The 12,580-nt window shown below is 43.9% G+C and overlaps 1 protein-coding gene across 1 annotated transcript in view; it reads right to left on the reverse strand.

Moving 5' to 3' along the window:
• Window positions 1-12,580, reverse strand: part of LOC144104262 (uncharacterized) — a 31,028-nt gene extending 18,448 nt beyond the window's left edge. Inside the window, exons 1-4 of the mRNA XM_077637156.1 lie at window positions 12,507-12,580; window positions 9,841-9,935; window positions 8,686-8,906; window positions 2,395-2,551 (exon numbers count right to left, since the gene is read on the reverse strand). Coding sequence (XP_077493282.1) covers window positions 2,395-2,551; window positions 8,686-8,906; window positions 9,841-9,919 — 457 coding nt within the window. The 5' untranslated portion in view covers window positions 9,920-9,935; window positions 12,507-12,580. The remainder of the gene's footprint in view (window positions 1-2,394; window positions 2,552-8,685; window positions 8,907-9,840; window positions 9,936-12,506) is intronic.

Raw genomic sequence — 12,580 nt, forward strand, 5'->3', positions numbered from 1 at the left:
GGACCACTCTAGTTTAGAGGCACTTGGATAAAATGAATGCACGGCGTCATTGAAGTGCGCCAGCTTATTATTTCTTCATTGCTACGTGCCGCATACAGTACAGAAGAAACGCGTGCCGCAAACAGTACAGAATAAGCGCGTGTCGAAGCCGTAATAAGCGTAATTACGGCATTTAAAAAATTGATGTCAACTGGAACACGATTCCTCCCACCAGAGCACTTTCTGTGCGATAGATGATCATTTTGTCATTTCAGAAGAAATGCCGTTGCGAGGCTGAGCTTAACGGCAAGAGCCTCCTCCGCAAGTTGCTCCGGAAATGACAAACATTTCCTTCACTCGGTAAATATCAGAACATCTTTAATTCTATGCTTCGCATATACTGCGCCCGCAGAAATGCCGAAAGATTTCGAACGTTTTAAAGGAAAGTTCAAGGATTCTTGGGAATTTTCCGGATAGGTAGGTTGTTTCTTCGGATCTAAAAGGATGTCGACCGATAATCAAGGAACAAAGCTCTTGCTTCAACACCGAAAACGCCATTCGGAAAAGTAAAGAAGCAGGGAATAAGCTTTTCATCAATGTTATTTCATCCCCTTTTCTCTTTCTACTGATTTATGTCTGCAGCATTGTGTCTACGCCTGTGACCCTTTATTTCGAGGATAAAAGGGCTGTCACGCTTGGTAGTTTCCTCTTTGTAAACGATTGCCCGGGACCGTCGTTCATTCTATCAAGCGTATTTCTCGTGTGCGCCAATCTCCTTCAAGCATTCGCTGTTGTATTTATTTTAAAACAACCATAAGGGTAATTTTCGAACATTTCCAGCACCGGCTTCGCGAATGATGCATGTCCATGCACCCACGAAACTCCCGCAGCGTCTTGAATCGGAATGAAGCTAGAAATAATAAAAGATGAAGTGATAAAAGAAAGTGACAAAGTAAAAACTTTGAAATATATTGTGGTGCCATAGGCAGATGTATTGCAGCCAGGCGAATTTTGATGTGTCAAGCGGTTTTCGTGAACTAAATCTGGCGCTGCTTCTGCAAGTGTATGAAATATTTAAAAAAAATCAGCGCATTAAGAGGAAAAACCGGTGCTGTGTTCGGAGAAAAAGTTTTCTGATCTTGTTTTCATCATCCTTGAGAAGAAAACATTGCTAACACCCAAGCAAACCACGACGAGGGGAGGGGGGGGGGGGGGGGAGGGCAGTGTGTAGGAGTGACACTGTGGCCTCAGCGTTGTGAATTCAACCGAAGAACAGTTACTGACTTAGAGCGAATGCGTTACGTCTAGCGAAATAAAATCTTAACGGTAGGCAAATGGGAAAGCACAGCCAGTGCATGGACAGAAAAAAATTGATAATTATGAAACCTTTTCTCGTGCATTTGCACGTATTCGTACGTGTATTGATCATTCATTGAGGAATTAACTACGGAATGGTTTTCATCCCCGGATCACAAACTTTTACGGATATGACGTAGTAATGCACAGTAACCATCATTCAGCAGATGCTTTATATAGTCCTGCATTCTTTCCGTTTCCTGCTGCGTTTGGTTGATGCGGTTTGCGCGGCTTATTGTGCAGCACGAAGCTTCCATACGCAAAAATTGAAAAAATTCATTGATGGCTAATGCGCATTCTTCTTGCCTTTTCCTGGGGTGCTTTCCTAAAAGGATCAATTGCAATAGGAAAACAGCCCCTTCTTACATGCATGGAGCGAGAAGAAACATTTGAAACTAAAATTTTGGCGAATACTATCCCAAGAATACGCAGAAAAAATCCCGCTTGCTAAATGGTTTGGTTTGGTTTATGGAGGTTTAACGTCCCAAAGCGACTCAGGCTATGAGGGACGTCGTAGTGAAGGGCTCCGCAAATTTCGACCGTCTGGGGTTTTTTAACGTGCACTGACATCGCACAGTACACGGGCCTCTAGAATTTCGCCTAGAGGCCCGTGTACTGTGTGATGTCAGTCAATGATCAATTACGCAATTAGTGCAGCGAGCTCAGTGCCCGTCAGAGATCTCCGAGTGGTCGAAATTATTGCTCAGCCCTCCACTACGCCACCTCATCCTCCGTTTCTTATTTCATTCTCTTAATTACCCCTTTCCTTGCTCCTCTCTTCTTTCACTCCCTCCTTTATCCCTTCCCTTACGGCGCGGTTCAGGTGTCCAACGATATATGAGACAGATACTGCGCCATTTCCTTTCCACCAAAAACCGTTTATTATTATTATTATCCCATTTCCTTACGACGCGAATGAGATGTTCGCCGAGATGTGAGACAGTTACAGCGTGATTTCGTTTCCACGAAGCCACCACTAATCCTACATATGGAGACAATGCGAGCAAAAGAAATAGTTAGGATAACTAGAATGCGGCCGAAGCTGGACTGTCCCCTTACGTTTGTAGGCGGTAACGATGGCTTCGAATCCGTCGTTTACCGAAGCCGCGTCACCTCCACCGGTCGTCCAGGTCAGGTTGAGGACGTTGTCCGTGCTAATCACCTCCTTCACGGCGGAGGTGCAGATCGGCCCGGAAACCTGCTCCACGTTTGCCAGCTGTGACGTGACAAAAAAATAATAATAAACAATTTTTTTGTGAAGAGATGCACATGCTTGTCTAACGAGCTTTAAAGGAGAGTTGTGAAGCATATGAAGTGAAATCTCGACGCACTTGTTCTGTAAGGGGCAGGGTGTGCGTGCCTGCATGGTTTGTATACGTTCGGTATACATCTCACTGCGTTAGAGGTTGTGAACCTCCGAAGAATTTGAAAATTGTGGATGGTGCTTAAGACTGCTTATGTGCTTTGAGTGCGAAAGCATAGTTTTTATTTTTATTTCTTTTTGTTTATTTCGAACTTTTTCTCTTCCTTTCTAATGACACACCTAGTCATTAGCATACAATAGTAATGCAAAGCATATACCGTCGAACCTCATTATAGCGAAACGGATTATAGCGAAATAACGGATATAACGACGGAGTGACAATTCCCCTTGGAAGCTCTGTCAACGCGGGGTATAACGAAGGAATCGCCGGGCCCTTTCAACTTCCTTTCAACTTCCTGCTGTCTTCGGCTTCTGGAAAGCGGCATTATACAAGGAGTCTACGTGGAATCGGGAACATTTTTCAAGCAGGCGATTGATGTGGTTGCTACTTGTATACCAGCCTACGGCACGGTTTCACAGTTGTGTGCGACTTTGGATGATTTCAACAGGAGACAGGACTCTCTTAGTCAGTGTATGAATGAAAAGTTTGACTTTAATTTAGCTTAGGGCCCTCACGTCCGGACTACACAATGGGGAACTACTATAGAGCTTGTATACTTAACAGGCTCTACGAAATCGAAATACTGTATCGATAAAATCGAGACCGCTGCATGATACTTCACAGATCATCTTGTAGTCTTCGTCTCTGTCAAGCAAAATGAATAAAAGATGTGTATACCCAATGTCTCTCACTGCTGAACATACGGTGACCACAACAAGCTCCGCCAGGGAAACGTACCCCGCGCTACGTATATCCTGGCATAGCCGAGCTAAGCCTTTGCAATTTTTTTTAGGGAAGGAAATGGCGCACTATCGGCCTTACATATCAGCGTACACATGAACCGCGCCGTAAGGGAAGGGATAAAGGAGGGACTAAGAGAAGAAAGGAAGGAAGAGGTGCCGTAGTGGAGGGCTCCGGAATAATGGCGACCACCAGCTGATTTTTAACGTGCACTGACAACTTCGAAACGCGTTCGTCGAATCCTGGTTCGAACCCGGGAACTCTGGCTCAGTAGCCGAGCGCACCAACGAGTGAGCCACCGCGGCGGGTAGTGAACGACCAATTCCGCATGTATGGGTATTAACCCATCAATGTTATCGTGTCATATACTCTTAAGGTGGAGCTTAAGCGTCCTCTAAAATTTTAACCTCCTTCCCCCCCCCCCCCTCCCATACACACAATTTATACATGCTCACAGTAAATTTTTTAAACGCTAACACAGGTGAAATTATAAGGAGCATCTTCTTAGCCTATAAACATGTTGCGGCTACGACTACTACTGCTTTTCTTCAGCGTCGTGACGAAACCCTACGCCCGGCATTGCTTGGCTAAGCTGGATTGTCAGGGCCCTTGATTGAAAATCCCGTTCCTCGGTCTCAAGTTACAGGCTGTAATCTCTTCGCCACGTTAACGACGTTATTTCCCGGCAAGTTGCGAAATTCTGGGAAAGCTCGCAGATTCATGAACGGATGAGTGCTGACTTTCGTGTACGGCCATAAGCAAAGCTTAAAAAAAAACAAAATTACGCACAGCAGCAAGCAACGTTGCGCAGGCTATGCGAAAGCAAGCTCATACTCGAAGAGCGTATACTGTTAGGCAATAACTGACGAGATTTTGCCGAATGTCACCGCGCCTATCTCAAAGCCCTGGTAAAGAAAGAGCAATTAAACGGAAGGGAGTGTCACTGGTAAGGTGCCTGAAATATCTTCAATCAGAATTTTTTTTTACCGACTGCGACAGAAAAGCCAGTATCATGTAACCAGGGGTTTTGTGATGAAACGCTGTTGGGGGTAATAAGGAAGGCTGTCGCTCACGTAAGGCGGATCATTCCTAATACTTCGCGAAGTTTGAATGCGCAGCCGATGGCGTAACATATTGATTTTGGAGCTTGAGGCTTCATGGTTTTTCAGTATCGATTCCGCTTTTGTCTTCGCGAGAACACATTCAGCATGAAGATTTGTATGAATTAAACAGTAGCAGACCAGAAACGTCTCTTCTTGTCTTCGAAATTCGTCTCATGCATCAATTACATCAAAGAAATCACACTTCTGTCCACTACGCCTGCTGACGGCACCAGTCGCCGTACACTTGATTTAAACGACATTATTGACTAGTACTTGCTGTTGGGCTTGTTGGTTCATCATAAATTTGAATGGCCCAAAGGAACAAACACAGGAAGACACGGAGAAAGAAAGAGAGGCGCTTAGGCGCTCTTTTTGTCTCCGTGCCTTACTGTGTTTGTTCCTTTGCGCCATTCAAATCTGTGATTGACTACGAACCTACACTTAATGATTAGTAGCGAAAAAAAAGTGTGTTTCTCAAGTCAGAAAAAGAAAAGAACGAGTTGCCATGCGCAAAACTAATCGTATGTTTCGGAATAATCTGGAGAAGAAAACGCTGCTTTGTTCGTGAAGTCCTGCTGCAGGAAAGCCGTTCACGAATGCTTCCTTACCGGGAATGCTGTTCATTAGCTCAGACCTACTCTCAGCTCAATCACTCAGTTCTGCTTGAGTGGAGTATTGCTTTTCTATAAACGCTCAATTATTCATTGGCATATGCCTCAGCGCAGCCATACATCTAGAAGAAAAAAGGTTTGCAGCTTTCTCAGATGCTTAAGTTCTTGCTGGTCCGGAGTTCAAACAATGTGCAACAGCCTTGAAGCTGGGCGAGGCGTTGTTACGGTCGTAGCCATATGGCTGCCATGCGTATTGATACAAATGGGAAATTGCTGCCTAAATGATGTTTACTCCGGGTTTAGGGTTGCTCATGAATAGCTCAGACTAACAGTGCTGCTTTCCAAGACGTTAAAAGACCCAGCGTTTATCTCAGGCCCCGAAGTGCCCTGAACATGAAACCCATCATTTGACCGCGTTTACCCATCTCCCTCATTTTCCTTCTACCACCATTAAAAAAAAATAACGTAAATGGTGGGGGGGGGGGGGGGGGGAGATCAAGAGTATGGTTAGGCCTCAGCTCATTTCGCCTAGTTAATGTTTTCTCAATCTCTGATTTCTCTGTTACGGTGCGTCTGTTTGAATGCTAAAGTTTGAGGTTGGTTTTAAGCTTATACACAGGATCTACCTCAAAGAATCGACAAACCTACAACAGAAGCATGTCATTTCATTAGTGTCGCATAAAGCTTCGTACACTGAGAAGTAGCGATTTTTAGCGTAGACTCCTTACCGTGGGGTACATGCCGCCACTACGCACATGCTGATTGGTCCCGACGCGGCAGGCCCGCATGTGGCGACATCTGTCGCCATCAAGGCAAACCACACATGTTCACTGCCGGTACACGCTATGTGCTAAGCTGTAGCGAAACGCGCTATTATCTTTGGACTTTCTCGCCGTATTAGCCTGTTTTACGAGCCCAGAAACTCGTTTCCGAAGGCAAGAATACATTAGGATTTTTTTTATTTTTTTTGCGCAGCGATTCCATCCTTGACATACGGTGTGACGTCAAGAACGCGCGTGCCCCGGCGACACCATTTGCCTCGACTTCTAACGTGTCCTATCGGGCGCGTGACACAAAGACCAGGCATTTCATTTTCGAGCACGTACGGTAATTTCCTGTATGCAGTCCGCACCCTGTACGTATGCTCTTGTTAAACGTTTTATGCTATACTTGCGACATCTGAAAAAAAAAACGCCTTATATTACGCACGACCTAAAAGCCTCAAAATTGAAAATTTTAATTTTGAAACAAGTATGACCCTCCGGTCGTAGACCGCAATTAGCGGCACTTCCGCTCAGGAAAGACGTGGGTTAAAAAGTTAAGAATCGTAGCAAAAGCTGCCCTTTGTTGCTGCAACGTCAAGGCTAAAATTGCGCGTTTTGCACTTATATTTATAAGCGGTTGCCATATATTCCAGGTTAGTTTTAGCAGTACCTATATACTTATTTTAATGTCATGACACGTGCCCTAGCAATTAAGGGCTCCATTACTGTCCTCTGCAATATCTCAATAGGAAATCCACCAATATAGATAAAAGCCATGTTAGAAAAAGATGAAAGATTCAAAAATAGGTTTTGAATCATTCAAATTTAAATTTGTTAAAAAATACCTAGAGAACCTTATATCCGCCAATTATAAACATCTCTCTACCTCCTCCTGCTGGCTCCTAGAGGCAGCTCCTGCCTGAACCTCTCTACGCAGGAGCCCGTCTTTTGTAATGAGTTCCACTAGCACAGATAAAATAACTTCGCTTGAGACATTTCTTTGTTCGACGTAAGTGTATATGTAAACTCACACTCAAGAATTCTGAAGAAAATAATTTTTGAGCGGAAAAATGTTTATGATCACAATTTCTTCATATATTGTGAGATTTAACTACAACAGTCAATATATCAGCATACCTCCTATCGGCAGGCTTGTATTTTTTGCGAGTAACGTTTTCGCAATACTCAAAAGCGTTCCCAATGGTTTTCTATTGCAGTCTTTGCTGCTCGATGCGAGCGACGGAACCACTATAAAAGGGTGATTTTTCTACATATCGGAAGAATCCACAATTACCTTCAATATTTCTGTACCAGTACCTTACAGTTTTCAAATTTTGAGAATTTTTGTCCAAGAATGTTGGACATGCAAATGTAAAAACGGTCTAACGTTGCGCGTTATCAGAGCGCATTAAACAACCCCAGATGGTAGAAAATTAACCCGGAAACCTCCTGTAAAGCTTCCTCATATCACGTAAGTAGCTTCGAGATAATGAACCCCACGTTAAGGCGCAAGTCCATGGTTACCGAAACCAAGCCGGTACACAAAAATTTCTGGGAAAGAAGCAATTATTTACTCTTTCGCTAGCAACCCCCCCCCCCTTTTTTTTTCCTGGGCAGCTCAAAGCGCACTACGAACATTGCCCTCACTTTGGATTGCTCCAGTTGGTTCCGCACACGCACCTAAAACCACCATAATGGCAAGACCTGCATGCGAAAGAATTGGGCTTTACTCTCCGTCTACAGGCTACTGCCCGGAAAGCAATGTGGGGCTGCGTTTCTTTTTCGCAACATCTAATGTTAGGACCCTGTCTACAGTTTGCGTGGCGTTAAATATCGGAACAGGTTATTCAAGCTTTTTTTTTAATAGACCTGAGAAGAACCGAAACATGAATAAGAGGGAGAGCACGCCCCGTTGGCTTCGGAAGGTGGTGAGTTCGCCTCACGGCACCGGCTGGCTACCGGCCGGTTTTCTTAAAATGGGTACAAGCTATGCCCCAGCCTGGTTCTCGGCTTCCTAGGGTTATATGTCTTGGGAAAGGAGCCTACGCCTTCAAATACCGTCGCTGTGCGCTTGAAGAGCCACTCTAAAAAATGGCCACAATGAACTTAACCGCACATGGCGGATTTTGGTTCCTCGAAGATAGATTTTCCATCCAGAGAGGATGAGGTCGACAATGGTCCTTTTCCGAGCTTTCACAGAAGATAAGCCGAGCACCAGACTGGGGAGAACTTGTACCCATTGGAAAACCGGTGGGTACCCGGCGGCACCTGGGATCGTACCCAGCCCCTTCCGAATGCGAAGCGGGCTATCTACCACCAGGAAGAAAATAGTTATGCTAGAAAGTAGGTGCTCCTGTGGCAAATTGTTGGAAGTTCACATATAAAGCAGTGGCTCCAAACAATTCGCGCAGCCTGTACAATTTTTGGAGGGCTACTGCGTTCCTTAGTTTTTTCTTGTTTTTTTTTTTGGGGGGGGGGGAGTTTCAAACCGTGAGCAAAATTTCTATCAGAGTAGTTCTCTTCATTCACTTGTCGAAACGTTGCCTAGCAGCCTGGGGCTCTCCCTAACTGAATCCTTCTTTACCTTATTATGAGGTATTAAGAAGCAGGTCCTGTCCCTCCTTTAGTTAGGGTTAATGGTTCGCTTCCTGATATATTTCCTTTCTATAACTAAAAGCTGTACAGCAAATAGGAAGTTGTAAGTTACCAGTAGAGAGTCCGAGCAGTTCCCGCTGTTCCCGGGAAACTGGAGTGTCTCAAAGACGACCACAATGCGGTACGCGCTCGCCGTCTTGACCCGGAAATGACATGTGAGTCCCGACTTGTAGTGCGCCCCCTGGTGGGAGCGCACGATGATGGCGGATCCGGGGCCCGTGGCCGGAAGCTGGACCGTGCGTGGAAGTCCATCGCAGGTATCTTCCATCACATCTGTCGGAGATGTAAAGCCGGAAGTGCGTAAATAGTCATCCAAATTCACTTGCAGTTCCAGAGATAATTTTTTATTTGCATGCAGTGCCATGAGAGCAATGAAAGATTTTAGCATAGGGCATTACGTAATCCTCTCGCGTGTTACCTGTGTATGTGCAGTGGCCCTCAGCAGTGTACACCTTCCACTGCCAAGGCGCAGCTTCGCCTCTGCTTAAGCGAATCGCACTACCAGATCAGGGAGAGCGATATGCCAAAACCGTCTCGTATTGAAGGCGCGTAAATAAGCACATACATGTCGTAAAAGCAAGAAAGGAATCTATAAAAAGTGAACTTCAAAATAAGAAGACCGTCTGGGAAAGGATACACGCTTTGGAGCAATTATGCCAGAACCCCTAAAATACACAAAAATCCCAGAAGAAAACTCCGATTATTTATATCTTCAGTAAAATCTGATCGTTTTCCGCATCCGCACTAATTCAGCTGCAGTCATCATGTCAGTGACCTTCGACGGCTGACCGCCCTAATTTTGCGCCTGTCCGCGTAGAAACAATTGTCAGTGTAGGCTCAATGTACTTTGTAACGACACGGTTTTGACTGTCGGTGTTGCTTCCACAGCATTCTATTTCGCTAGTTTTGAAACGTTGTTCTTTCAGAAATAAAGGCAATAAATCTCAGATGCATTCATTTGCAGCATTGAAATTGGAGGACAAGTCCGTACACTCAGTTCGTTTAGTTGATATTGAAAATTTCGCAGAGAATACCTTCACATGTACAAATTAACCATCGTTGATCGTCCGACCAACAACCTCTTTCAAATTTACCTTTCAACCACAGTTGCCATTTGGCGTTTTCAAAAAAACATGTATCCCCATCATCCTCGAACTGTGCTTGGGGCTGCAGAAAATAGCCACGAACATAAACAGTGCCAACTCACAAGGCACATAAATCACCGATGACGCCCCGGGTAGACACCCGGTGACCAGGGCTGCCACCAGCAGAAAGCCCAGTGCCATGTGTGTTGCATCGGTCCTGGGAGCAGAAAAGGGCTGTCATCCGCTAGCCTTTCCGACTAAATGCCAGCGTACATTGTAGTAGTAGTAGTAGTAGTAGTAGTAGTAGTAGTAGTAGTAGTAGTAGTAGTAGTAGTAGTAGTAGTATGTTTATTTGGCCATATTATATACAATATGCCCTCGAGGTGAGGCTAAAGGAGGTAGACCAAGCATACCTCCTGACAAGGCCTACACCCCGATCACACATCATGGAAAACGGGGGCCGAATGGACAAAAGATAAAAAACAATGAGCAAACATGATCACAATAGAAAATAGTTAATGATAGACAATAATAAATATCAATTAACAATAAACGAAACATTTCATAATATGCACATTCAAAAAAATAATAAAGGAAACAGAACACAAACACACACTCAAACTAAGTATACAGAATTAGCTGAAATTTAGCCGGGGGGGAAAAGAATCGTCAGTTTTTTCTTGAATACAGACACACTATAACTTTCTAAAGCAATCTGAGTAAGAGACTGGTAGGCATTACACAATGTTATAATTTGATAATCGGTTGTTTGTTTACCATAATTTGTTCTGGGTCTTGCAGTAGATAGGGCAACGGAACGTAGACCATACGCAACGTTTCTTGAATTATAAGTATTAGAAAAAGAGCTAAAGTCATGCTTGACTTTATAAAAAATGTGAAGAGCCAAACTAAAATTGTATGATTAAAAAAATTGCGAACATGAAATGTTTCAAAAAGATTTGCTTCAACAGATGAACTTGAACTTAATAAACGTAGAGCTCTTTTCTGGAGAGAAAGCAATTTGTATGAATCAGTTTTGTTGCATGCACCCCAGACTAGGTTGCAATACACCAGGTGAGAATGAACAAGGGCAAAATATAACTGTTTTTTAACTTGTAATGGGAGGAGATGTCTAACACGATAAATAACATAAATAGATCTGGCCATTTTTAGTCTAATGTAGTTTATATGATCACTCCAACCCAAGTCGCTACGAAAAAACACACCAAGGAACCGGCAACTATGAACTTGCTCGATGTTAAAGTCATTAAAAAATAGTTTGATGTGATGATATAATGGTTTGTTTTTTGGATGGAAGAGCATAAACTTTGTTTTGTTTACGTTTAATTGAAGTTGATTAACATAGAGCCAAACCGCTAACTCCTCAAGCCAGGCATTACATTGGTGTTCAATTACTTGGAGACTGGAGCCGGAAAAAAAGACGTTAGTATCGTCGGCATACATCATGATATTAGGAGTTAATGGAATGTTTACAATGTCATTATTATAGAGAATAAATAAAAGTGGTCCCAAAATTGAACCCTGAGGGACACCGAAATTTATCATACAAAAACTGGATTTTACATCATGAATCTTAGTGTACTGTATCCGTGCAGTTAGATAACTTTCCAAAAGTGAATTTGCCACTCCACGGATCCCGTAAGTCTTTAATTTATGGAGCAGTATTGTATGTTGCACAGAATCGAAAGCTTTGCGTAGGTCAAGAAAAATTCCAACAGAAAAAAGCTTAGTTTCAAAATTGTTAATTATAGAGTTTTTAATATCTAACAGAGCAGATTCTGTTGATTTTCCGGCCTGAAAGCAATACTGTTGGGGGCAGATAAGATGTTTAGCTTGTAAGAAATTGTTTAGTCGCCTATAGAGTACACGCTCAGCTAACTTCGAAAACAGTGGCAATACCGAAATAGGACGGTAATTATTTGGGTCATTTTTGTTGCCTCCTTTGAATAAAACAGTAACGCGCGCGACTTTTAATTTGCTAGGGAATACACCAGAAAGTAGCACTCTGTTACAAATATGCGTAAGAGGGCCAGCAATATTATTTACAGCACATTTGATAGGAAAAGCAGCAACTTCGTCATCTCCAGGTGAGCAGGTGTTCCTAAATGAATTAATGATAGAAATAACTTGTCGCTCACACTTACTGGTGTATGTTAGCGTGTCAGGGCATAGGTGACCCAGATGAAGTGATCAGCTAGTAGGGGTCATGAAGTTAAGATGGGGGCCAGAATAGCCTTACAGTAATTACGAGAAAAAATCGCTGCACTTTTCCTTGCATGAAAAATTTAAAAAATTAATCTTCCTACCACAGCTACCCCAGAAGGTCAGTTTTCTCTATAGGTTGAGCTACTTGCACGTTGCAGTTACATATCACTCCGGAAACAACTCTGAACACGTTCTGGAAGAAAAACCCCGACGCTCAAAATGACTGCGCAAGCTACTTTATGCCTCTGTCGCTGCACACTTCACGGCGGTAAAGGCTAGCCTCAAGCACGCTCTGCAGTCCTAGACGCGTTTCCCTAACGTTTGTATCCCTTCCGTAAGCCCTTTATCACAGCCCTTCCCCCAGGCGCAAACTAGATGTCCGACAGCGAACATTCACGGCGGCCTTCTCTCTTGCACGTTCCTAAGTGTGCCTAAGAGACAAGGATCACCATCTCAACGAGTGTTACCGCTACACAGAGAGGTCGGTTAGCTGCCGCACTGAACGATATGCTTCCCCTGCAACGCCTACGTCAGCTCCACTTACTATCTAAACGAGACGTACCTAGCATTCAGTTGAGCACGGCCTCGGCGACCTGCGCATTGGCCTCGCCCCCGAAGGCCCTGCGACGCCGACGG

The sequence above is a fragment of the Amblyomma americanum genome, chromosome 9 (genome assembly GCF_052857255.1).
Source record: "Amblyomma americanum isolate KBUSLIRL-KWMA chromosome 9, ASM5285725v1, whole genome shotgun sequence".
Taxonomy (NCBI): Eukaryota; Metazoa; Arthropoda; class Arachnida; order Ixodida; family Ixodidae; genus Amblyomma; species Amblyomma americanum.